The sequence below is a fragment of the Phocoena phocoena genome, chromosome 8 (assembly GCF_963924675.1).
Source record: "Phocoena phocoena chromosome 8, mPhoPho1.1, whole genome shotgun sequence".
Taxonomy (NCBI): Eukaryota; Metazoa; Chordata; class Mammalia; order Artiodactyla; family Phocoenidae; genus Phocoena; species Phocoena phocoena.
Genome location: NC_089226.1, coordinates 71,393,346 through 71,417,224, shown reverse-complemented (window position 1 = coordinate 71,417,224; position 23,879 = coordinate 71,393,346). Strand labels below are relative to the sequence as shown.

General features: G+C 37.9%; 1 protein-coding gene and 1 pseudogene across 3 annotated transcripts in view; one reads left to right on the top strand and one right to left on the bottom strand.

The window, feature by feature from the left end:
- PIK3C2A (phosphatidylinositol-4-phosphate 3-kinase catalytic subunit type 2 alpha) overlaps window positions 1-23,879 on the top strand; it is a 70,709-nt gene that overhangs the window by 16,918 nt on the left and 29,912 nt on the right. For 2 of the 3 annotated variants that reach the window (XM_065881373.1, XM_065881371.1), the window contains 11 exons: window positions 1,486-1,589; window positions 7,244-7,401; window positions 8,873-8,993; window positions 9,648-9,759; window positions 10,911-10,990; window positions 11,121-11,184; window positions 16,654-16,797; window positions 17,933-17,981; window positions 18,062-18,272; window positions 20,500-20,622; window positions 21,711-21,878. In XM_065881373.1, coding sequence (XP_065737445.1) covers window positions 1,486-1,589; window positions 7,244-7,401; window positions 8,873-8,993; window positions 9,648-9,759; window positions 10,911-10,990; window positions 11,121-11,184; window positions 16,654-16,797; window positions 17,933-17,981; window positions 18,062-18,272; window positions 20,500-20,622; window positions 21,711-21,878 — 1,334 coding nt within the window. The remainder of the gene's footprint in view (window positions 1-1,485; window positions 1,590-7,243; window positions 7,402-8,872; window positions 8,994-9,647; window positions 9,760-10,910; window positions 10,991-11,120; window positions 11,185-16,653; window positions 16,798-17,932; window positions 17,982-18,061; window positions 18,273-20,499; window positions 20,623-21,710; window positions 21,879-23,879) is intronic. The other variant, XM_065881374.1, reaches the window with a different exon arrangement.
- On the bottom strand, window positions 385-1,039 carry LOC136126420 (phosphatidylethanolamine-binding protein 1 pseudogene; annotated as a pseudogene).

Sequence of the window (23,879 nt, the reverse complement as noted above, 5' to 3'; positions counted from 1 at the left end):
ACGTTGGGGGCTAGTGGACATGCCGGCCCCTGCTTGTCTTAGTGAGAGACAGAGCCCTGAAAACAAATGCCAGAAGATGCTGTCACACACAGCCCTGGGCTCGGGCTCACAAAGGCAGAGGCAATCAATCTTTTCGTTTTTTCAACCTCCCTTAAAGATTCTATGATGCTCTGTTCTAATACTGCAGACCTGGTCTTTTTACCAGAATTTTTTTCCTCTTTAACGTCTGGGTTGTTATATTAACATTTGGATGACCCCATCCTAGTACCAAAGTATCCCCCACAAAAATGGAGTTCAAATTTGATCAAAACATAAACCCGCTAGAATTATAGAGGACAGGCAAAAGGAAAAGACACCCTAAACCTAAATCTTACTGCTCAGGCCTCAGGGCAGGGGGAAGAGAAGAAATCTACATGCATCACTAAACTGAAACACTGCTTGGGAACTCTGGGACGATGTCCATCTCCTGGCTTTCCTCTGCTTCCCAGACAGCTGCTCGTAGAGTTTGGGCACATAGTCATCCCATTTGGCCTGGTAACACGTGCCGGCCCCCGGAGCCCCGAGCTCATACTTTTTGCAGAAATTTGCCACCTTGAATCTGCTGCCGTGGTCTCCAGATTGGTTGCTGAGAATGGGCTCATCACACTTCAGTGGGCTGTCCTGCTCGTAAACCAGCCAGATGTAGTGGTGAAGGCCTGTGCCCTTGGAAGGCCCAGAGCCCACATAATCGGAAAGGATTGTGCCACTGCTGATGTCGTTGCCCTTCATGTTGACCACTAGGAAATGGTGCCATTCTCTGTATTTGGGGTCCTTCCTGCTGGGAGCATCCGGGTCTGTCAAGACCAAAGTATACAGTTTACCTGGATGAAGGCCATCCCATGCAATGCTGGTGGGCCAGTTCTTCACCTGGGTGGGTGTCAGCGCTTTACCCAGCGTCAACCTCTGCCCCGCCGTATTTGACCTGCAGTGGCTGCTGCGGCCTCTCATCCACTTCCTGCAGGCTCAAAGGCCCAGACTGCTTGTTGAGGTCCACGGGCATCACGGAGCCAAGAGGGGCGGACAGCAGGGAAAGCAGCGGGAGGACTCGGCGCAGGGTAGTAGTCCAGACTCCCAGCCCTATTTCTACTTCTGAGCAAGTAAAACCAATGAACTTTAAAATAAGGCTTGGGACTTCCCTGGTGGTCCAGTGGTTAAAGATTGCGCTTCCAATGCAGGGGGCGCAGGGTAATCCCTCGTCAGGGAACTAAGATCCCACATGACATGCGGCCTGGCCAAAATTTTAAAAAAAAAAAAAAAAAAAAAGGCTTAGTTGGCATTACTTTTACAAAGATAGAAATCCATACTTTAAAACTTTGTTACTGATATGATTTATTTTACCTCCATATTTTTGTACATGTTTTCATAAAAATGTGTTTGTGCTATATTGCTATTTAGCGTTTTGGGGATCTTTTACTTTTAAAATAAAAACACTCTTTTTCATTACAGAAAGGCCCAAATGGGACCAGTACTTTGCCAGCTGAAAGTTCTCTTCTACAAGAAATTGAAGTACAGAATGAGGAAGTGGCAGCTTTTTGTCAATCCATTACAAAGTAAGGAATTTTTCTTTATAAAGATTATTTTTTATTAAGTAAATTTTAAAAATTTATCTTAACCAGCTTAGTGCTACTAATTCTAAAATTTTTTAAGTTTTAACTATTTTCTCCCTGTGGCTAAAATGTCAAAACAATCAGTTAATTGGTACATTAACACAAACTACAGTTTAACCTTTTAGCGTTCTGAGTATTTAGAAGGAAAAATTGAGGTCAGACAGTAGATTTCTGATACTCTATTACCGAGGGAGAATATGGCTTAAACATAGAAGTTTCATTAGAATTAGAAAATGCCTTTTTTTTTTTTTTTTTTTTTGCAGTACGCAGGCCTCTCACTGTTGTGGCCTCTCCCATTGCGGGGCACAGGCTCCAGACGCATAGGCTTAGCGGCCATGGCTCACGGGCCTAGCCGCTCTGCGGCATGTGGAATCTTCCCTGACCAGGGCATGAACCCGTGTCCCCTGCATTGGCAGGTGGACTCTCAACCACTGCGCCACCAGAGAAGCCCAGAAAATGCCTTTTTTTTTTTTTTTTTTTTCGGCTGTGCTGGATCTTCATTGCTGCACACGTTGAGGTGCGTGGGCTTCTCACTGCAGTGGCTTCTCTTATTGCGGTGCATGGGTTCTAGGCGCACAGGCTCAGTAGTTGTGGCGCGTGGGCCCTACAGCGCACAGGCTTCAGTAGTTGTGGGGTGCGGGCTTAGTTGCTCCATGGCATGTGAGATCTTCCCGGACCAGGGATCAAACCTGTATCCCCTGCGTTGGCAGGCGGATTCTTAACCACTGGACCACCAGGGAAGCCCCTGCCTTTTTTTCCTTTATAGGGAGACTTAGTTTTGCCATAAACTTTCTAGCATTCAAAATATTGTCCTACTTAGAATTAAGAGATGATATAACAAGCAAGATTAGAGGAGCAAATATATTTTCTGAAGGTTAGAAAAATGCATTTCTAAAATGTTCTTTTAATCCTAAATGTGTCCAGTGTTCTTAATACATGAAGAAACTGAGACTCAGAGAAGCTACCTACCACAGTTTACTCAGCTAGTCTGTAACAGAGCCAGGTCTCCATTACCTCTGGTTTGGTGTGTTTTCTTTCCATCATTTCACTGTGTTAGTGAGGACTTCTGTTATGACTGCAAGAAACCCATCTTAAACTAGCATAAATCAAGGAAGGTTATGTATTGGTTCACAAACCCGTATAGCAGAAAGAGGGAGGATGGGGCAGAGCTCGTGACCGCAAGATCCAGGAATTCACACACTAATTGATCCCTACTCCCTTTGGACTCTTCTTCCTCCCTTTTCTCCCTGGGCGCTTTCACCATGCATGTTGGCTTCTACTAGAGATGGAGCTTTGAAGGCAGGGAATATAGCCACTGATAGCTTAGACTTTGATATTCTAATGATCTTGTTAACAGAAAGGGAAGAGTCCTTTCAGTCAGCACCAGATAGAAAAATCCCACGGAAGGAGGGAGTGGAACAACAAACATTGTGGCCAACTGGATGAGATCTGTTATCAAAAGGAGGAAAAGTAGGGACTTCCTTGGTGGTACAGTGGTTAAGAATCCGCCTGCCAATGTAGGGAACACAGGTTCCATCCCTAGTCCGGGAAGATCCCACATGCCACGGAGCAACTAATCTGTGAGCCACAACTAGTGAGCCTGCATGCCACAACTACTGAAGTTCACACAACTAGAGCCCGTGCTCCGCAACAAGAGAAGCCACCGCAACGAAGAGTAGCCCCCGCTCACGGCAACTAGAGAGAGCCCGTGCACAGCAACAAAGACGCAACGCAGCCAAAAACAAACAAATAAATAAATTTATTTTTTAAAAAAAGAAGGAAAAGTAGATCACTACTGGGAGATTTATTCTGAATCCAGTATTTTCCCCAGTGTGGTTTAAGCAAAGCAGAGTTTGGGGTTCCCAGATCATTTTCGAGTATATTCATCATTTTTATGATATGGGACTTATTATATTTAACTAGATTTTCTAGACTATTGGTAACATTTCATTAAAATTCTATCTTCCTGTGTGTCTCCTTTTAACCAGCATTCCTTTTCTTCAGGATACCTTAGGGAAAAAAAAGAAGAAAAATATCAGTAGAGTCACTTTTTCTTTCCTGAAAAGGTTACTTTTTTTTTTTTTTTTTTTTTTTTTTGCGGTACGCAGTCCTCTCACTGCTGTGGCCTCTCTGTTGCGGAGCGCAGGCTCAGCGGCCATGGCTCACGGGCCCAGCCACTCCATGGCATGTGGGATCTTCCCGGACCGGGGCATGAACCCGCGTCCCCTGCATTGGCAGGCGGACTCTTAACCGCTGCGCCACCAGGGAAGCCCAAAGGTTACTCTTAACTGTGTTTTTAAAACTCATATTTTTCAGTAGACGTTTAAAATAGAAGAGACATTTAGGTGACTGAGAATGCAAATTGCATGTATTAGAAATTACCTGTGCCTTTATTCCATTATACCATTATGTATGTGTGGTTAACAGTTTGGAAATAATCTTTTATCTTAATGGTTTGGTATTAATCTGATATGTGTTTTATCTTAATGGTTTGGTATTAATCTGATATGTGTTCATCGAGTTTTTAAAATTTTCTTTCCAAACAAGCCTTGTCTATTTAGACTATGTTGAGTGACTATTGCATTTAAGCTTTGCATGTTGAGAAATTAGGCTCTCTGTGATCTGCCTTTTTTTCTGCATTTGAATCTTAGTGTTATTTACACAAACTCTGCCACTAAGCTAAAATGATCATTTTTATTTATGTGTGCATACGCGCGCGCGCACACACACACACAAGTGGCTTATGATTAAAACCTCAGATGAACTAGAGACAATGAATTCTTTTTGTAATTTATTTCTGTTAGAGTGGGATTGCAACAAATGTTTCAGAGAAGTGAGAGGGAGAGGTGTTTTTGAAGCCATGTTCTAGAAAATTCTTTCATTCCCCTCTGACCTTGGAGATTGGAGTCAGGAGATGTCTTGAAGAAATTAATGTCACTTTCTATTTTTTCCAGTACACAGATTTTAAAAACAAGTATTTATACTCTTAGTAAATGCCTCATTTTTTGAAATCTCCTAAAATGATTAATTTCATTATTTTAATTCAGCTATGACATTAGTGTAAGATTGTCAGGATGATATTTGTTTACAGTTAAGCCTACTTCTAGGCCTTTTTTTTTTTTGCTTCTGTGAAATCAGGGAGTTGGACTAGTGATCTCAAGGGTCACTTTCAGTTTAAAGTTCTGTAAAATACTTTGAATCGGGGCATTTAATTATTACTGCATTTTTCTTGTTTTTATTTCTTTTTTTTCTTTCCTTTCACACTCATCATAATTGACAAAACTTGCTGTATCTACTAGTTACATAGGTCCAGAGAAAGTTCTCAGAGGAATGTTAGATACCAGTGGAAATTTTTGCTGCTTTATTTGTGGTCTCCTAGGGTAAGATGAAAAACTACACTTTACACTTGTCATTCTGAATAGCCTTTAATTTCCTTTCCTCATATATGGTTCCAATCTAATATTTATATTCTACAAAAATGTCTTGATCCCAAGGATTCCCTGTAGGTTTTCACCTCTGCATTTAGTTAATTTTATTCTAAATGACGCTGACTCAAGTTTCTTATAAAGTAGTGTCAATTCAATTAAAAACCCTCATTTTTAAAAATTATTTTAAATTTATTTTTGGCTGTGTTTGGTCTTTGTTGCTGTGTGTGGGTTTCTCTAGTTGTGGTGAGCAGGGGCTGCGCTTTGTTGCAGCGCGCAGTCTTCTCATTGCCGTGGCTTCTCTTGTTGCGGAGCATGGGCTCTAGGTGCACGGGCTTCAGTAGTTGTGTGGCACGCAGGCTCAGTAGCTGTGGCTCGCGGGCTCTAGAGCACAGGCTCAGTAGTTGTGGCGCACGGGCTTAGTTGCTCCGTGGCATGTGGGATCTTCCTGGGCCAGAGCTCGAACCCACATCCCCTGCATTGGCTGGTGGATTCTTAACCACTGTGCCACCAGGGAAGCCCAAAACCCTCATTTTTATATGTAACTTTTTATCACTAGAATTTTTATCCAGTAAATTCTTGTTTTCTGAACTGTCATCAGGAATTTCTGATTTTCCTTTTATCATCCTTAAGGATTTCTGAAAATTGAAGGCTTCCTTGGATATAGATAAAGTTCTTTACCGTTTTATATATTAGTTAGCTACGTGATTTGCTGTGAGTATCTTATTTCATATGGTATTTCTTGTTTCATAGGAAACAAGAATACCAAGTATGTGAGAAACAATAAAAAATCTTAGGCTGGGTCCTGTGAAGGTCTTGTCATTGTGTTACAGAGGGGTAAGCTTGGCAGCAATCAAATACTTGAAGGTAATGTGTCCATATCTAAAGGTGCATTTCCAACATCAATTTAAGTTTATTACTTTATATTACCTTTTTTTCAATTACATTTCTTTTTAATATTGGATCCTTTGTGGCACTTAAGATCACAGTGCAGAAACCAGATTTATTCATTTATTCATTTATTTGACAAGATGCTTATAACGCTTACCATGTACTAGACACTGTTCTGAGTGTCCTTATAAACTTAATTCACATAATTCTCACAACAACCCCATAAAGTTAGTAGTAGTATTATCCCCATTTTATAGAAGAGGAAACTGAAGCAACAAGGAGATTCAATAACTTGCCTAAGGTTACACAGCTAGTAAGTAGTACAAACAGGATTTAAACTTGGGAAGTCTGACTCTAGCAGTAGTGCACAAATAGTTACACTTGCTGCCTGCCTCTCCAGAACCTTTCTTATTGTCAACTCAAACTATTTTATTCTGTTCCTATAACTTGATTATTTTAATCTCTACAGAAGCGAATAGATAAAACTTCCAGCATTCATTCCGTTTATAGCCCTGTGAAAAGCAGATGGGAGAAGTGGAATTTGTCTTCCAACTTCCAGAAGAAAGTCAGTTAAAGGAAGCCCACAGGCTTAAAGAAGGCATCAAATCCTCCTTTGTCTTCAGATAATAGGAGTGCTATCTGGAGATGAGCCATACACCTGGCTTATATATTTAAATTTAAACTATTTTGCTACTATGAATACCAGGAACGCTTCACAGGCAATTTTTTTGCCATTCCCTAAGTCTTAGAAATCACTTTGAGGGAATAAAGGCCTCATAGCACTGTAAAAACCCATTGTCTATGTTTTTCTATCATGCTAACAACCAAAAACAGTGTGTAGGAAAAAGGATGTCAGAAAAAAAGATTTTAGAAAGACAACAAACTTCATCCCTCTGGCAATTACAATTTAGGTCTATCACCTGTATTGTCAGTGGTTCATTAAAAATGTACATTTTGTGAAATTATACTGTTTAGCCAAAAATCTGAAGCAGAGAACCTCATTTAATGCTGTGTATCCAGTGTGTGTTTTGTTGATGTTGATAGTGTTACCAAAGCTGTCCTGGCAGTACTTAATCTCTTTCCTTGGATTCTGTTTTTTAAAAGCCAAATGCCGGTGTTTTGATGTTTTGACAGGGCGTTCATTCATTGCATTTCTCCTGAGCTGCTCTAGAATTGGACAGTAACACAGAATTGAATGGCTATAAGCATGCAAAGCCTTGTTCAGAGGTCTCAAATGCAGCTTTCAAAAAAAGAATTTAATTTCTTGTTTTTTGTGAATAGATTGAAGACCAGCTTTCCATATACCAATCACTGCACAAATCCAGGCTATTTGTTAAGTCCAGTCACAGTGCAAAGAAACACATGTGGAGAAAATGCTAGCGTGAAGGTCTCCATTGAAATTGAAGGATTTCAGCTACCAGTTACCTTTACATGCGATGGTAGGTTCATAGTTCCCCAACGATCTTGTTTTGCTCTGATTAGGGAGAGAATGTTTAAAATGTTAATGTTATCATTCTTTTAATAAACTGACTCAGTTATCATTAGGTATCATTTAAAAATCTCTGTGTGTGTGGGGGGGGTAAAATACTTAACATGCATTAGTTATCCTTTTCTAGAAATTGGCGTTCATATGGATAGTTTTGTGGTTTGGGTTAGAGAAAAAACAGTTTACTTTTATAACTACATATTTCTCTGAAAGATGCTGAGTAATTTGGTTAATCAGTGGCTCTTGGCCAAAGCCCAAAAGCATTAGCTAGCAAGGCTAATTATAGTCCTATTCTTTATATTCTAAAGGAAGACTTATTCTTTTTAAACATACCTTAAATTTTGGTTTGGGGAATCATATGCAGTAAGAATTAATACTAAAATTGAAGGAAAGTAAGGTCAATAAGCTTCTTGATTGAGATAAGCATGGATAAGCATTGATAGCAAATGTTTTGATTTGTATCAAATTTTGACTTGATATATCAAGATCTGATTCATTTAAAAATATATCAAATGCCTATTGTTTGGTGCTTCATAAATGCACATTTATAGTGTACATCTCTTTTAAGAAATGTAACCATTTTATAGTAGAAGTGCTTTGTGTGTTTAAATAATAACTGTTATGATACATATAAATGTGTTCAGAAATGTAGCTGTTGTATTAGATAGAGGTTTTATGGCCTTTTCTGCCAAGCTGTTAGTTTTCATGAATTCTGAATGTAGTCACTGTCTTCTAAGTTGAACATAAAAGCTCTAAGTGTAGAAATAGGTTACTTTAGTTTTTAATGGTTTGTAATCTTAGTATCCAGCTATTGTGAAGAATGATAATTGAATAATACTTCCTACTTTCTATATTTTTATACTTCATTGGATAATTTACCAGGCAAATGTCAAATGTTTAAAATGGTGATTCTTTTTCCTTATGATTTGGTTTTAAATAATTGTTTGCTAGACACTGCTAAATGTCATCCTTTTTGGAGGAGTCTGTAAAACAGAGGTGGCTTTCTTAGCTTAGATCTGCCCTGTCTAATACGATAACCACTAGCTACATGTGGCTATTGATTACTTGAACTATGGCTAATATAGATTGAGATGTGCTATAAGTGTAAAATACACACTGGATTTCAAAGACTTACTTTGAAAAGAGAATGTAAGATATCCCATTAGTAATTTTGAAATAGCAATTATATGTTGAAATGATATTTTGGATATATTAGGTTAAATAAAATATAATATTGAAATTAGATTCATCTGTTTCTTTTTACTTTCTTCAACATGGCTACTAGAAAATTCTAAATTATATATGTGACCTGCATTATAGTTCTCTTATATAGTGCTGTTTTAGATTGTAAGACATACAGTCTGAATAGGTATATACTTAGAGTTGAATGTATACAATGAAAATGATGACTAACTCTTTTACAGTGAGTTCTACTGTAGAAATCATAATAATGCAAGCCCTTTGCTGGGTACATGATGACTTGAATCAAGTAGATGTTGGCAGCTATGTTCTTAAAGTTTGTGGTCAAGAGGAAGTGCTACAGAAGTAAGTATTCATTTAATTATTGAGCAACATTTTTGGAAATCTCATTTTAATGGATTAAATTAGAAAAATTTCAAGTTAAATTTATAATCTAAAACCACATTGTGTCCTAGTGAATTGGTTTATTGGATCAGTTAACTTATATTAAGATATACGTTGTCCAAGACATCGTGTCTAAGACAGTAGAGGATCTTGCCCTTAAGAAGCTGATAGTCTTAGATGGGAAGAATGGTGGGCAATTGGTTGACAAGTGAATTTAAAGTTGTTTTTCTTTCTGCAGAGAGGCAATAGTTACCTCATTAGGGACTCCATTTTCCCTTTGTAGCATGCAGTATTACTTTATACACAGTGTTTAGCTGTGATTTCCTTTTAGTTGCCTGAAATAATCATTATATGAATCTTTTTCTGAACCTACTAGAAATGCTCTGTCCCTGTTTTTTTTTCTCGTTTGTCTTCATCTTCTTTTTTCTTTGCTTTAACTCTTCTCATGTAGAATTATTTCTCTATTTAAATGCTCACACTTGGTTAAAAAAAAATCTCTGTATTTTACCATTCGCTTCAATTCCTGATGCAGATACAATTTACATTTTACTCTCACCTGTATAATTTCTAGTTTGAGGAGAATAACATTGATGAATAATTGATATATTTTAACAGTAATCATTGTCTTGGAAGTCATGAACATATTCAAAACTGTCGAAAATGGGACACAGAGATTAAACTACAACTTTTGACCTTCAGCGCAATGTGCCAAAATCTGGCCCGAACAGTAAGTGTGTACCCTATAACTGAATTGCATTTGGTTGAATCTAAATAATTTTAGATTAATTTAGATATTATTAAATATTAATTTTAGATTAATATTAGTTTAGATTAATATATAATTCTAAATAATTGCTAATCAGCCAATTTGCAATGTGTACGTGCTCTGAGAGTTTTGGGTTTGACTGGGAGTGGGGCACGCTTTATCCCCTACAGGATAAAGCAGATGTGGGGAGAGTTTTAGCAGACCGGGGGGAGACTTTCAATCATGGAGGTTTAGGTAGCATACTACTCAGAGTTGGAGGCATGTTTGAAAATCAAAGTGGAAGAATTATAAAAGTTTGGCTTGTAATAGTTTTACACAAGTTACACAATGAAAGCATCAGGGTCAGTCAAGGGGAAATGAGGAAGAAGAAAGATTTTGAATGCTAAATATGGTTTTGGGGAGAAAAAGATCCACATTGACCTTTGCACCAAACTGAGAAAAATACATTATTTTTCACAAAATGAAAACTAATTCTCTGTTTTAAAACTATAGTACTTTCTTTTGAGGTTAAAGCAAAATAGAATGCAAGAAATTAGACCATTTTATTACTGTATAAACACTTGATGACTTTTAACCTCTAAAGAGAATCATTCATTTGGTAGAATTTTAGGAGGAAAAATATCAATCATTTCTACTTTCTCTTTTCTTTATTTTCCTAGGTTTTGCTCCTATGTTAGGTAGAATTTATTTCACTTGGGTGGAAACTATTTCACAAAACTCAGTACATTTTAGCAATCATTAGTAACTTCTCTTTTCAGTTTCTTAAGGCATGATGTTTTTGAGTATTTTGAATAATAAGGGTTATGGTTGAAGAGACCAGTGCCTTATTTATTGAAGGTAAGGTAGAAGGAAATTTGATTATCATTATAAAAAATGCAGAAATTCAGATGATCTCTTCTCATCTGGTTCCCACCCCACCTTCATTTGGCTGTCAGCCATCTTTAAAAGTGCTTTTAGCTCTCCATTCTCTCTCTATAGCAGAGGGCTCGGTTCTCAAAAGTCACTTTCATTTCAAGAATTTATCATACGCTTAACCTTATTTAATTTGGCAATAGAAAGACCAAAGAATGGATTTCATTATTTGGTAAACATTTGTCTGTATGTTTATTTAGGCAGAAGATGATGAAACACCTGTGGATTTAAACAAACACCTGCATCAAATAGAAAAACCTTATAAAGAAGTCATGACAAGGTGTGGCATCTAAAACATTAATTTCAGGTTTTCAAACATTACTTTTGGATGTGAATGCACTTATTTTGGTGAATAAAACAATCATTTTTGCATATAGTATCTTTCAGCCACAATAACTTCTTTATTTCAGACATCCTGTTGAAGAACTTTTAGATTCTTATCACAACCAAGTGGAACTGGCTCTTCAAATTGAAGTAAGTCTTAATTCACATTTTGGCTTGATGATTTAAAGATTCTTTTCTCTGTACACTCTTAAATACTAATGTTGGAATTAGATTAAATATTTTAGAAGGACTATTTAAACTATATTCTTGAAGTTGATAACTTGTTTTCTGACCCAACATATTAACAAAAATTCTCAGTAGTGCTTGAGTTACCTGAGCTTTATTACTAAGAGGAACCTTCACTTCAATTCAAAAAGCATTTATTGAATACATGCTATATGCTAGATGCTGGAGTTATGAAAATGAATGACCTAATCCCCACCTACCAGGAACTTAAAACTAGCGATGAAAGATTTAAACAGAATTTCAACATAGTAAATGTAGAATAGAGGTGTGTGTTGGCGTCCTTTGAGAGATTGATGAGGGGCACTTCTCCCAACTTGAAGGTTCAAGGAAGGCCTCTAAGAAGAGTTGCTGCCGGAGCCAAGTCTTAAACAGTATGAGTTAGCTAGAAGATAGTTGGGAAGGGCATGTGAACAAAAATACATAGGTGCGATACATATGTGGAAGTGTAAGCACTTCTCTAATACAAAGTGTGAAGTGAAGGTTGAAAGATGAAATTGGAAATAGCCAGATATCAATTACCACCATATAATTCACGTGAAGGAGTTTTACTTTATTCTCCAGATCGGGGGCCATATCCAGTCCACTTCCCATTCTTGTAAAGAAAAATTTGGGGGACACAGCCACATCCATTTGTTTACATATTTTCTATGACTGCATTTGTGCTCTAATACTAAAGTTGAATATTTGGGACAGAGACCATATGTCCTGCAAAGCCTGAACTATTTACTATTTTCATTTTACAGGAAAAGTTTGTTGACCCCTCCTGTAGCCATTCAAGGTGTTTTAAGCAGAGGGTAGGAAGTGGAGTGCGGTGGGGTGGGTGACTTGTTTAGTCTTGAGCTCTGAAGTAACTCTGGCCAAATTGTGGAAGTTAAATTTAGGCTTGGCAGGATTGGTTTCAGGGAGACTACTTAGGAAAGTTTTTGATAGTAGTCCAGGTAAAAGACAGTGAGTGTGGTACAGGTAAAGAGGAGGGACTGATATTGTTAACAATATTTAGTAGATAAAATTGGTTAGATTTTGATAGGTAATGAGATGTAAGAGAAGAAGAAATAGTGTAGGATGACCTCCAGATTTCTAGCTACTGTTATACTTTTTATCAATATATAATTATGTTGATTTATCCAACAAATATTGCTGAGTATCTCCTCTCTCAAGGCACTGTTGTAGGTGCTGAGGATGTGGCAAGGGACAAAAGAAACTAATCCTTGCCCTTTAGAGAATTTACATTCTAGTTAGAGGAAACAGAGTAAAATAAACTAGCAAGGTATATGTTATATCAGGTGGTAAGTGCTATTAGAGAAACATAAAGGAGGGTAATGTTGCAATTTCAAATAAGGTAATCAGAGAAGGCCTCATTGAGAAAGTGAACTTGAGTAAAGAACTGGAGAAGGAGAGGAAGAAGCTACCTGGTTATCTGGGGGAGAAGTGTGCCTGGTATGTATAAGGTCTGCTAGGCTAGAATAGAGTGAGGAAGGGGGCAATAGTGGAAACAAATGAATGAGGAAGATTTTTTTTTAGTCATAGGAGAGAGAATGATGACTTGGACCAGAAGTGATGAGACGGGGTTGAATTCTGTGATAATTTTGAAGTTAATGCTAGGAGGATTTACCAATAGATTGGATGTGGAGCATGAGAGAGAGAGAGAAGCATAATTCCAAGGTTTTCTACCTGAGCATTTGGAAATTTGGAGTTGCTTTTAGTGAGATGTAAAAAACTGAGAGAAGAACAGGTTTGTGGGGAAGATCTGAACTCAGTTTTAGACATTACGTTTGAGATGACTATTATTCATCCAAGTAGTGATATTGAGTAGGCAGTTGGATATGAGTCTGGAATTTAATGGAGGAGATCCAGGCTGGAGATAATAAACTGGGGAATCATCAGAATATAAATATTTTGCAGCCATAAAACTGGATGAGATCACCAAGAAAACCACTGCAGGTAGAGAAAAAAAAAAAAGTTCAAGGATGGAGCCATGGGTATACTCCCATCTTATAATGTATGCTCCCCAGCTGGGACCCTTGTGCTTATCCCTTCTTTTAATGCTCTTTCCCCAGATACTTGCATGACTTACCCTTTCAGTTTATTAATGTCTGCTCAAATGTTGTCTAATCAGAGAGCTCTTCACTGACCATCTTATCAGAAATAATAGTGACTCTGTATAGCTTTATTGAGGTATAATTTATATACTATAAAATTTACCCATTGGATGTGTACAGTTCAATGATTCTTTTAGCAAATGCATAGAGTTGTATAATTGTCACTACAGTCCACTTTTAGGATATTTTCATCACTCCCAAAAGTTTCCGTGTACTACTTTCCAGTCATTCCCCATTCCCATCCTCAGCCCCAAACCACTACTGATCTGGTTCCCGTCTCAGTAGATTTGCCTTTAATGGAGATTTCCTGTAAATGGAATCATACCTTATGTAATCCTTTACATGTGATTTCTTTTACATACCATACTGTTCTTAAGCTCTGTCCATGTAGTATGTATCCACAATTTTTTTTTATTGCTGAATACTTCCATTGTATGGATATACCACATTTTATTTATCCAGTTACCCAATAACTGACATTTTGAATGTTTGTAGTTTTTAATTATTATGAATAATGCTGCTATAAACATTCATGTATAAGTCTTTGTGTGGATGTATGTCTTGATTTCTCTTAGGTAGGTTTATGGGAGAGGTCAGGAAGTTGCAAAGTTTTGATCCCTCCTGGTCTTAGTTTTCTAGGGATAAGATGTTAATTTATTTCACTAAAATGAAGTTAGGGTGGTAAGTAGGGGTTTTGAGGCAAGGAATAATGGTTGGCTTCATCTTCTAAGGGGAATGGGAAAGAGAGCTGACCAGGGCTTGTAAAAGGAATGTTAAATGGCATGCAGATGCCTGCTGAAATTGGAGACTGTTGGATCTTTATGGTTGTGAGATTTTCTTTAGAAGAACTAGCTGCCTGGTAGAAGAAGCAGAGAAGTCTCTGAGCTCAGAGAACAGATTTGGTCAGAATGAGGGTGTGAGGGCTGGAAGCAAAGGAGATTATGATCAGAATATGGTATTGTGGTTAAGATTCTGATAGGGTACAATTATGGGGTTGAAGATGCTGTGAATTTTCAACATTGACATGTTTTTTTGGCTGTGTTGGGTCTTCGTTGCTGCGTGTGGGCCCTCTATAGTTGCGGTGAGTGGGGGGCCACTCTTCGTTGCTGTGCATGGGTCTCTCACAGCGGTGGCCTCTCCTCTTGCAGAGCATGGGCTTCAGGAGCATGGGCTTCAGTAGTTGTGGCACAAGGGCTCAGTAGTTGTGGCTCACGGCTTAGTTGCTCCGTGGCATGTGGAATCTTCCCAGACCAGGGCCCGAACCCGTGTCCCCTGCGTTGGCAGGTGGACTCCCAACCACTGCACCACCAGGGAAGCCCCACATGGACATTTATGTAACTGAGGCTTCTTATAGAATATAGAGATAAACGTCCAGAGCAAAAATAAGGCATGTAGTAGGGGAAATGACCACATGTCAGTGGCAAGGCAGATCAGTCAGTCAGGGGCCAAGTCAGGCAACAGAAACTATAGTAGTTTTTTGAACAGGGAAATTTAAAGAATTGTTAATTAGTAAAAGGTAATTAATTACTATAAGGGGTAAAAGAGGACTGAAGCGGGAGTTGGCACTTTATGGCTCACATGACAAATCTGGCCCGTTTTTGTAAATAAAGTTTTATTGGAACACAGCCTTATTCATTTATGTTATCTGTGTCTGTTTTCATGCAGAGTTGAATTGTGACACACTGTTTGACCCACAGAGCCTAAAACATTTGCTGTCAGGCCTTAAAAAAGTGCCAGCCTTGCTCTGAGGGGGTCCAGAAGTAACAGGTGCAAAGAAGCGCAATTATCAATTCTACGTTGAGGAGTAATGTGGATAGTGAAGGAACTTTGAGGACTTATGACAGAGCCTCTCCCTCAGCCCCAGGCTGAAATTTGGCCTCTTTGAAGAGGGTATGGCTATCACAGGAGCACACAGGTTGCCTATGGCAAAGAAATTTGGTAGAGCTGTCAGATTGGAGGAGCATGGCTTGAGGGTACAGCTGGAGTGGGTTGTTGAGGACCACTGGGCTTCCATACTGAATTTAAAAATAGAGGACTGGAACCCTGATGAGAAGTACCTTCCTGCTGTTATTGCCTTTGAGTGTCCTTTCAGTGCCCTCTATTGACAAAACCTAACATTGTGCTAGCTGGCAAAGGAGAAATGTTTGTAAGGTCAAGTTCTCGTATCAAGAGTAGAGCAAAGAAGGGTGAATTTGGAACTGATAGACAATAAATTGGTAACTGGCATATAAAAAATGATGGAGAATAGTATAGGAGAATGGCACGAGCCTCAAAACTGGAAAGGTTTTTGCATGAAGGTGGAAGAGCAAAAATAAGAAATACAAGTCAAGTAAGCAAAAGTTGGGACCTTCGGGATCTGAGGACTGCAAGGTAATTGGGTATTTGAGAAAATGAGGTGGTTTCATTTACACGTGAAGATGAAGAGAACATTTGGTTTATGGTAGCCAAGCCTCAAAGGTGGAAAATTTTAAATGTTTAAGGGATGGTACAGTACTGAGTTTCAGCCCATTCTAACAGTACTTGGCATTTAAGTTTGGTGTAAATATTTGATGAATTAATCCATTATATAAGAATGTTTTTGTTTCTTAATGAGATATGTACTTTAAAACGATGATGGGGGAGTGGAGAAGGATATTTGAATCATCCTCATAAGGTAAATTATTTTATAATATATTTGTACATGTATACTTACATGGTGAAATGATCTGTGGTTGAATAGTAAGGAGGGATTGTCCTCACAGAAGTTTTTTCATCAGACAAGACTTAGAAAGTGTTGGTTGTATAGATGCAAATGATGCTGAAAAGTTGACTCACTTTTAGTAACTGTTGCCCAGTGTTATTAATTTGTGACCAGTCTCTGAACAACCTGGTTTTTGATACCAGATTTTTGCAGGAGAGTGAGAAGTGTTGATGTTTTTAATGTGGAAATTATTCACAAAATGAAAAGTAAAAAGAACTCTAGCTTTTTTAAGTGATTTCACAATTTGTTAGTGATTTATTGCTTTTGCTTCTGATTCTAATAAGAAATTAAAGGCATTTGCATATGAATAATTGTACAGGCAAAGTGGAAATTAACCAGGCCTGCTTTTTTCCTATTTCAAAGTAACTTATGTAATTGAAAAGCTATCTTGTTTCTTTTCTTTTTCATCACAAAAGAGTAAAGGAGGATATCTGTTCTTAGGCACATGTGAAATGTCTGGTTTTTTACTTCATCTCTGAAATAGATCCTTTAAATTTCATATGCTTATGTTTATTTTACTTTTTATTTTTAAAGAACCAACATAGAGTGGTAGATCAAGTAATTAAAGCTGTAAGAAAAATCTGCAGTGCTTTAGATGGTGTGGAGACTCTTGCCATTACAGAATCAGTAAAGAAGCTGAAGAGAGCAGTTAATCTTCCAAGGAGTAAAAGTGCTGAAGTGAGTATTTTTTAGTAATTAGCATTTTATCACATGCAAATATGTACTTAAGTGAGCATCTGTCACTTAAACTGGGAGATTCTTGATACTGCTAGACAAAGTGTTAACCTTTTTTTTGTTTGTTTTGTTTTAAAATAAATTTTATTTATTTATGTATATATGTATGTATGTATTGGCTGCGTCGGGTCTTCCTTGCTTCGTGCGGGCTTTTCTCTAGTTGTGGCGACTGGGGGCTACTCTTCCTTGTGGTGCGCAGGCTTCTCATTGCGGTGGTTTCTCTTGTTGCAGAGCATGGGCCCTAGGTGCGCAGGCTTCAGTAGTAGTGGCTTGTGGGCTCTAGAGTGCAGGCTCAGTAGATGTGGCACACGGGCTTAGTTGCTCTGCGGCATGTGGGATCTAACCGGACCAGGGCTTGAACCCATGTCTCCTGCATTGGCAGGCAGATTCTTAACCACTGTGCCATCAGGGAAGCCCAAGTGTTACCGTTTTAACTTTGGCTTTTACTTTTGAGCTGATTTGGTCACTTACTTGGTAAGGTGGGGAATTCCTAAGAGGAGATGGACTGCCTTGAAAAACTTTGTGAGAGTTGACACTGAATAGGTGGATGCCCAACTGAACTTTTTGTGTGTAGAGAGTAACTCTGGCAAAAATGAGTTGGTTTGGGGTTTTAAGGTAATACTACGCTTGAAGGACCTGGATAGTAATAGCTAACATTTCCCTCCCTCTGGGTGGAAGTGTTCATGATTGTCAACGGGGAAGTTCTACTTTGGACTATACCTCCTTCTTATTGGAAAGACCCAGGAGCCTCAGTAATAGTGACTTACTGAGCGGCTGGGCCCGTGAGCCATGGCCGCTGAGCCTGTGCGTCTGGAGCCTGTGCTCCGCAACGGGAGAGGCTGCAGCAGTGAGAGGCCTGCGTACCGCAAAGAAAAAAAAACTATCTCTTTATTTGATTTGGGATATTCATCTTCTTTTTGCAGTCTTTTTTTATTGTTTTATTCTGCGGACACTTGGGAAGTTTCTCCTATGAAGGATTTCTTTGATATAGAATTTAATAAATGTATTGAAATTAAAGGTAAACATTTTATATTACATCATGGGTGATTTTCTCACTTATTTGTATGTATGTAAGCAGGTGGCCTCACTGTCTGGAGGAGGAGACACTAGCAAGAGTTCAACTAGAGGTATGTATTGAAGTTCCTTAAATTTTAGGAGTAATTGTTGCTTTTTCGGAGAATTATATTAACAATTTCTTTAAACCTAGGCTCACTGAATCCTGAAAATCCTGTTCAAGTAAGCATGGACCAGTTAACTGCAGCAATTTATGACCTTCTCAGACTCCATGCAAATTCTGGTAGGGGTTCTGTAGACTGTGCCCACAGTAACAGGAACATCAAGGAAGCATGGACCACAATGGAACAGCTCCAGTTTACAATTTTTGCTGCACATGGAATTTCAAGTAACTGGGTATCAAAGTAAGTAACTATTTAAAAGGAGATATGTATAGCTTCACCTAGAAGCTAATCTAATCTTGAAAAATGTCAGCATCCACTGTTACCTTGGCATTTAAATGGATGATACGTGATCCACCAGATACCTTTGTGGTTTTCCTAAAAATTACAGAGATGTTTGATGCTGTTCCAGTAAAAAATATCACCCCCACTACGTACAGAAAAGGCAGGAAAATATGTTTAAACTTACAAGGGCAAATGCTAGTTAATAAATTAGTCAATTTATGACTGTTATTTCTGCCTTTCCTTTAGAACCAGGATAATGGGACTATAGCACATTTTTGTCCCCTCTTTAGTAGTTTACAATTTACTCTTTGCTAGACTTTGAAGTATGCAAGAGCATATTTCTTCTATTGAATTTTTAATATGGGTTTTTCCTTTTTGATTTTTTTGTCAGTGCCAAAAAGTTTACCACCTTCAACTTATTTGGAAAAGATTAGTATAAACTGAAAAGCCCAAATTGAATTTTTTTTTCTTTTTTCGGTACGCGGGCTTCTCACTGTTGTGGCCACTCCTGTTGCAGAGCACAGGCTCCGGACGTGCAGGCCCAGCGGCCATGGCTCACGGGCCCAGCCGCTCCGCAGCATGTGGGATCCTCCTGGACCGGGGCACGAACCCGTGTCCCCTGCATCGGCAGGCGGACTCTCAACCACTGTGCCACCAGGGAAGCCCGCAAATTGAATATTTTTAATGAAATTGTTTTATAATAGCTATATATATATATATATATATATATAATGGCTATAAAATAAAGCCTAGTTATAGATACCAAACATAAATTCTGCTTTAGAACATAAACTGAGCATTAGGTAATATATAATATAATGACTTGAAAGTGGTATATTAATTCATTCAGTAAATATTTACTGAGCACCATCTGTGGGCAGTACTCTTAGTACTAGGAATTCAGCAGTAAACAAGGCAGCAAAAAATCTTTGCCCTCTTGGAACTTGCATTTAAATGGGTACTATTGGTCTCTAAAGATATTTCATTCTTTTAAATAGTTACAGAGATAATACCTTCCACATCCTCCATACAAAACCATGTATACACACAAATTTAGGGACACTAATGAGGAGAACAAATACTCAGTAGAAAACAACACAGTGATAATTAAGATGGAAAGAAAGTTAATACAGTGCTGATTTTTTTTGTTTGTTTGTTTTGTTGGCCACGCCGCACAGCTTGCGGGATCTCAGTTCCCTCACCAGGGATTGAACCTGGGCCACAGTAATGAAAGCTTGGAATCCTAACCACTAGCCCACCTGGAACTCCCAATACAATGCTGGTTTAAAAAGAGGTTGAAGGAATTCCCTGGTGGTTCCAGTGGTTAGGATTCCTTGCTTGCACTGTCCAGGGCATGGGTTCAATTCCTTGTTGGGGAACTAAGATGATGCAAGCCAAGCAGCATGACCAAAAAAAAAAAAAAGGAGAAGGTTGAGAAAAGCAATTAAATAGTTAGCTATGTGAACCAGTGAGATTAGATTTGAAATATATTTAGAATGATTAACAGATTGTATGAACAAAATGGTTAATGGGTAAGCCTAGCAGTAAGTTAGAGTACTAGTAGAATACAGTTTTATTGAACCTAAAACTCCTGCTCTACAAGATTGCCTGACTGAATTACCCGGCTTTGTACTTGTAGCAGTTAGGGGCTATATCATTGCTGTCTAGTGAAAGAATGCAATAGCATCTGTCCCCTTGGATGGAAGCCTCCTAATAGATTAGGAAGACTGGCTCAGTGCAAGTCAGGCCCATGCACCATTAATATGCTAAACTGACTCTATTTCAGTGGCTTAGCAAAGGAAAATAGCACCTAAGGGAGGTAAATGTTTGTACTGTTACTTCCTAGAATTTACCTAGAAATGAAGAATTATTCAGTGTCATTTAACTAAAATCTAAAGCTAGTAACTGAGCACAAAATTGAGATAAATTCTCCAGCTGGTACCAATACAGCTCCTTTAGACTGGCACCTAGTGATATATGTTCCCTTCGGTATTCCCTTTGCTATGCCTCTATTTTTGTAGGATTTGCAATAGTTAAATTTTAGATGTTTTTCCATAAATTCAAGTGAATGGTAACCAAATTATTTCAGATAATAGTCACTTTTAGGTAAGAATGGCTAATGATACATATTTGATTAGTTAACTAATTTGTATTAAATAAAAATTAAATTAATCTCTTTTCTCAGTTATGAAAAATACTTCTTGATATGTTCCCTGACTTACAATGGAAAGGATCTTTTTAAACCTATTCAATCAAAGAAGGTTGGCACTTATAAGAATTTCTTCTATCTTATTAAATGGGATGAACTGTAAGTGAAATTTCTGGCTTTTTATTCTTTTAGTATGCCGTGTTCTTTACTTTTATCCATTTATGCATACAGCTTTCAGTTTTAATTACAAGTTCCATTAAAATTCATTAAATTCTTACTGGTATCTTAAAGTCTCTTCTAGATACAATTCTATAGAATGGACTGAAATTCTCATTTAAAAATCTGAAGTATTCTTTTAAATCTTCATATTGTTAAATTGCAGAAGGTGCCATCAATTCTTCCTAGGCTTTGTCAAGTTAAAGTTACGTATAATTCTACAAAGATGGTTTTTTATAACACTGCTTTAGTTCAGTATTTATTCTGTAACACTGTGTATAGGAAGCCTAGTTCTTGGTTAACAGATTTTAAAAATTATCTTAAATCCATGTACAAGATGATATTTTGCACTGTTAATATTTTTAAAATATTGTCTTCAAACTAAGGGAATGCTTTCATTATTTAGACAAGGAGGCAATTGCAGAACTTTTTACTTTTTATTCTGCATTTATTTAATGGTTTCCTATTTTTCTTTTATTTTTTTAATTATAAAAATAGCACATGTCTGTCAAAGCAATCAAATAATACAAAAATGCATGTGGGGTGGAAAGTGTCACTTTATTTTCAACTCTTAACCATCTCATCGCTCCTCAGTGACCACTGTTGGCCTTATGTGTCCTTTCAGATTTAAAAAAAACAAAAACAAAACACTGGTAAACATATATGTCTGTCTGTGTATGTATGTGCACACGTAAATCTCGAATCAGAAATACTCAAACATTCATCTAGCTTTTCCTAAAGGAAATAAAAATGATTATTATTTTGCCTAGAAATTGACATTGCCAGTCTTAAGTAAAAGTATTAACAAATTTTTGAAGAGAGAAATGTTATGTGTTTGAAATTATAATGAAATTTATTTAAGATTTTTATAGTATTTGTTAGCGAAGCTTACTGCTTAAGTAAAGGTTACTCAGGATTAAAGATTATTTGATGAGTCAAATAAAATACCTAAGATTGTCAGTCTCGTTAAAGCATTAAACTTCATATTCAGTCTAATTTGTTTTTTCTATTAATACATTTTCCCCCCATAGAATCATTTTTCCCATCCAGATATCACAATTGCCATTAGAATCACTACTTCACCTTACTCTTTTTGGAATTTTAAATCAGAGCAGTGGAAGTTCCCCTGATTCTAATAAGCAGAGAAAGGGGCCAGAAGCTTTGGGCAAAGTTTCTTTACCTCTTTTTGACTTTAAACGGTAAGTGTTACTGAGTTGTAATGGTGAGTTACTGTGGACACACTTGCAGCATCAGAATTGGGTAGAGAGTTGAGTGGGGAACAGTGACTACGTGATGAGATAATGAGTTGCCTCATTTTTTCCGGTGTGATTAAAGGAGGTCATTTCAGAGACACAGAGGAAACCAAAGTTGTACTCCTATAGTTTGAACATATCTATATGGGTATTCAAAGGATTGTTTGCCACTCACTATTCCAGAAGAAAAGCAGCAGCCAGTTCATTCTTTAATTGTAATTTATGGAAAGCATTATGTTATGACATAATACTCGTGGTCTTACAAGTTCCTTTGATATATTTTAAAATAACCCACAAACTCCACTTTCCCTCTTCGCATCTCTTCCCCATCCTTCTCCAGTTTAAGAGAGTCTACAACTGCGTATTATTCCCTTTACCTAACTGATCTACCCTTACTGCTATGGACCCCTGGCCTTTAATCTTCAAAAGTCCCACATGTATGCAAAATTAATTGATCCTTAGGGTTAAAGGAATTCCTTTTTTTTTTTTTTTTTTTTTTTTTTTTGCGGTACGTGGGCCTCTCACTACTGTGGCCTCTCCCGCTGCAGAGCAGAGGCTCCAGACGCGCAGGCCCAGCCGCCATGGCTCACGGGCCCAGCCGCTCCGCGGCACGCGGGATCTTCCCGGACCAGGGCACGAACCCACGTCCCCTGCATCAGCAGGCGGACTCCCAACCACTGCGCCACCAGGGAAGCCCAAAGGAATTCCTTTTGAACTTTGTGTCTACTAATAGCCATTGGGATAATGTAGCTGGCCTTTCAGCTATTTTGATTATGTTTTAAGTAATAATATGTTCCATGAGACCATCAAGTGTTTTCCTAAATGAAAAAAAATTTAATTGAATAAGTTTGGAATGTTTGATATAGCATGTGATAACACTTTGGAGCATGATAATGGACATTAGCATATTAAAGTATCTCTAAAGTTCTGCAGTCAAGAAGCCTACTGTGTTTAATAATAATATTACTGTAATTATAAATACATAACATTTACTGTATGCTGGGTATTAGTCTGAGTGCTGTATACATAGCCTTATATACCTCACAACAACCCTATGAAGGTAGGTATTATTATTATCCCTTTTTACAGAGGGGAGAATCAAAATGCCTTGCCCTTGGGCGCTTAGCTAGTAAGTGGCAGAAGTGGGATTTGAATATAGGCAGTTTGGCTCCAGGGTCTGTGTTCTTAACATTATCCTATATTACCATTCTCAGATTTATTTGATACCATAGTACTTTTTTTGTTCTAAAATACATCTTTTAAAACATTGTGTCCCATGGGACAGTTTTGGGGAAATGACTTAATAACTGATCTGTTTAACCTACAATAAAACAATTAAAAAATGAGTTAAAAAATTCTGCTAATCTAGTTCTACTTCCTTTTTCCTCTTAAATGACAAACACAGTTTGAATTTCCAGTAATCATTTAAAAAATCATGTGGTGTTTGAAACACTGACTTCATTAGTTTTGTTTTTGAAATATTCTTTTCTTATGTACTTAAATATAGCATTTATTCACACATTTTTCTTTTCTTATAGTCACTCCCCCTATATGTGAGGAGGCAGTTTAAGATTTTTTTATTCTATAACTTCTTTTGGGCTCAAATTTTATTTGACACCTGACTTAATTCTGAACTGCCAAAGGCTAGATAAAAGCAGTTGAAGAAATTGCTATTAGGACTTCCCTGGTGGCACAGTGGTTAAGAATCCACCTGCCAATGCAGGGGACCTGGGTTCGAGCCCTGGTCCAGGAAGATCCCACATGCCACAGAGCAGCTAAGCCCATGTGTCACAACTACTGAGCCCACATGCCACAACTACTGAAGCCCGTGTGCCTAGAGCCCGTGTTTTGCAACAAGAGAAGCCACTGCAATGAGAAGTCCATGCACCGCAACGAAGAGTAGCCCCTGCTCGCCACAACTAGAGAAAGCCCGCACGCTGCAACCAA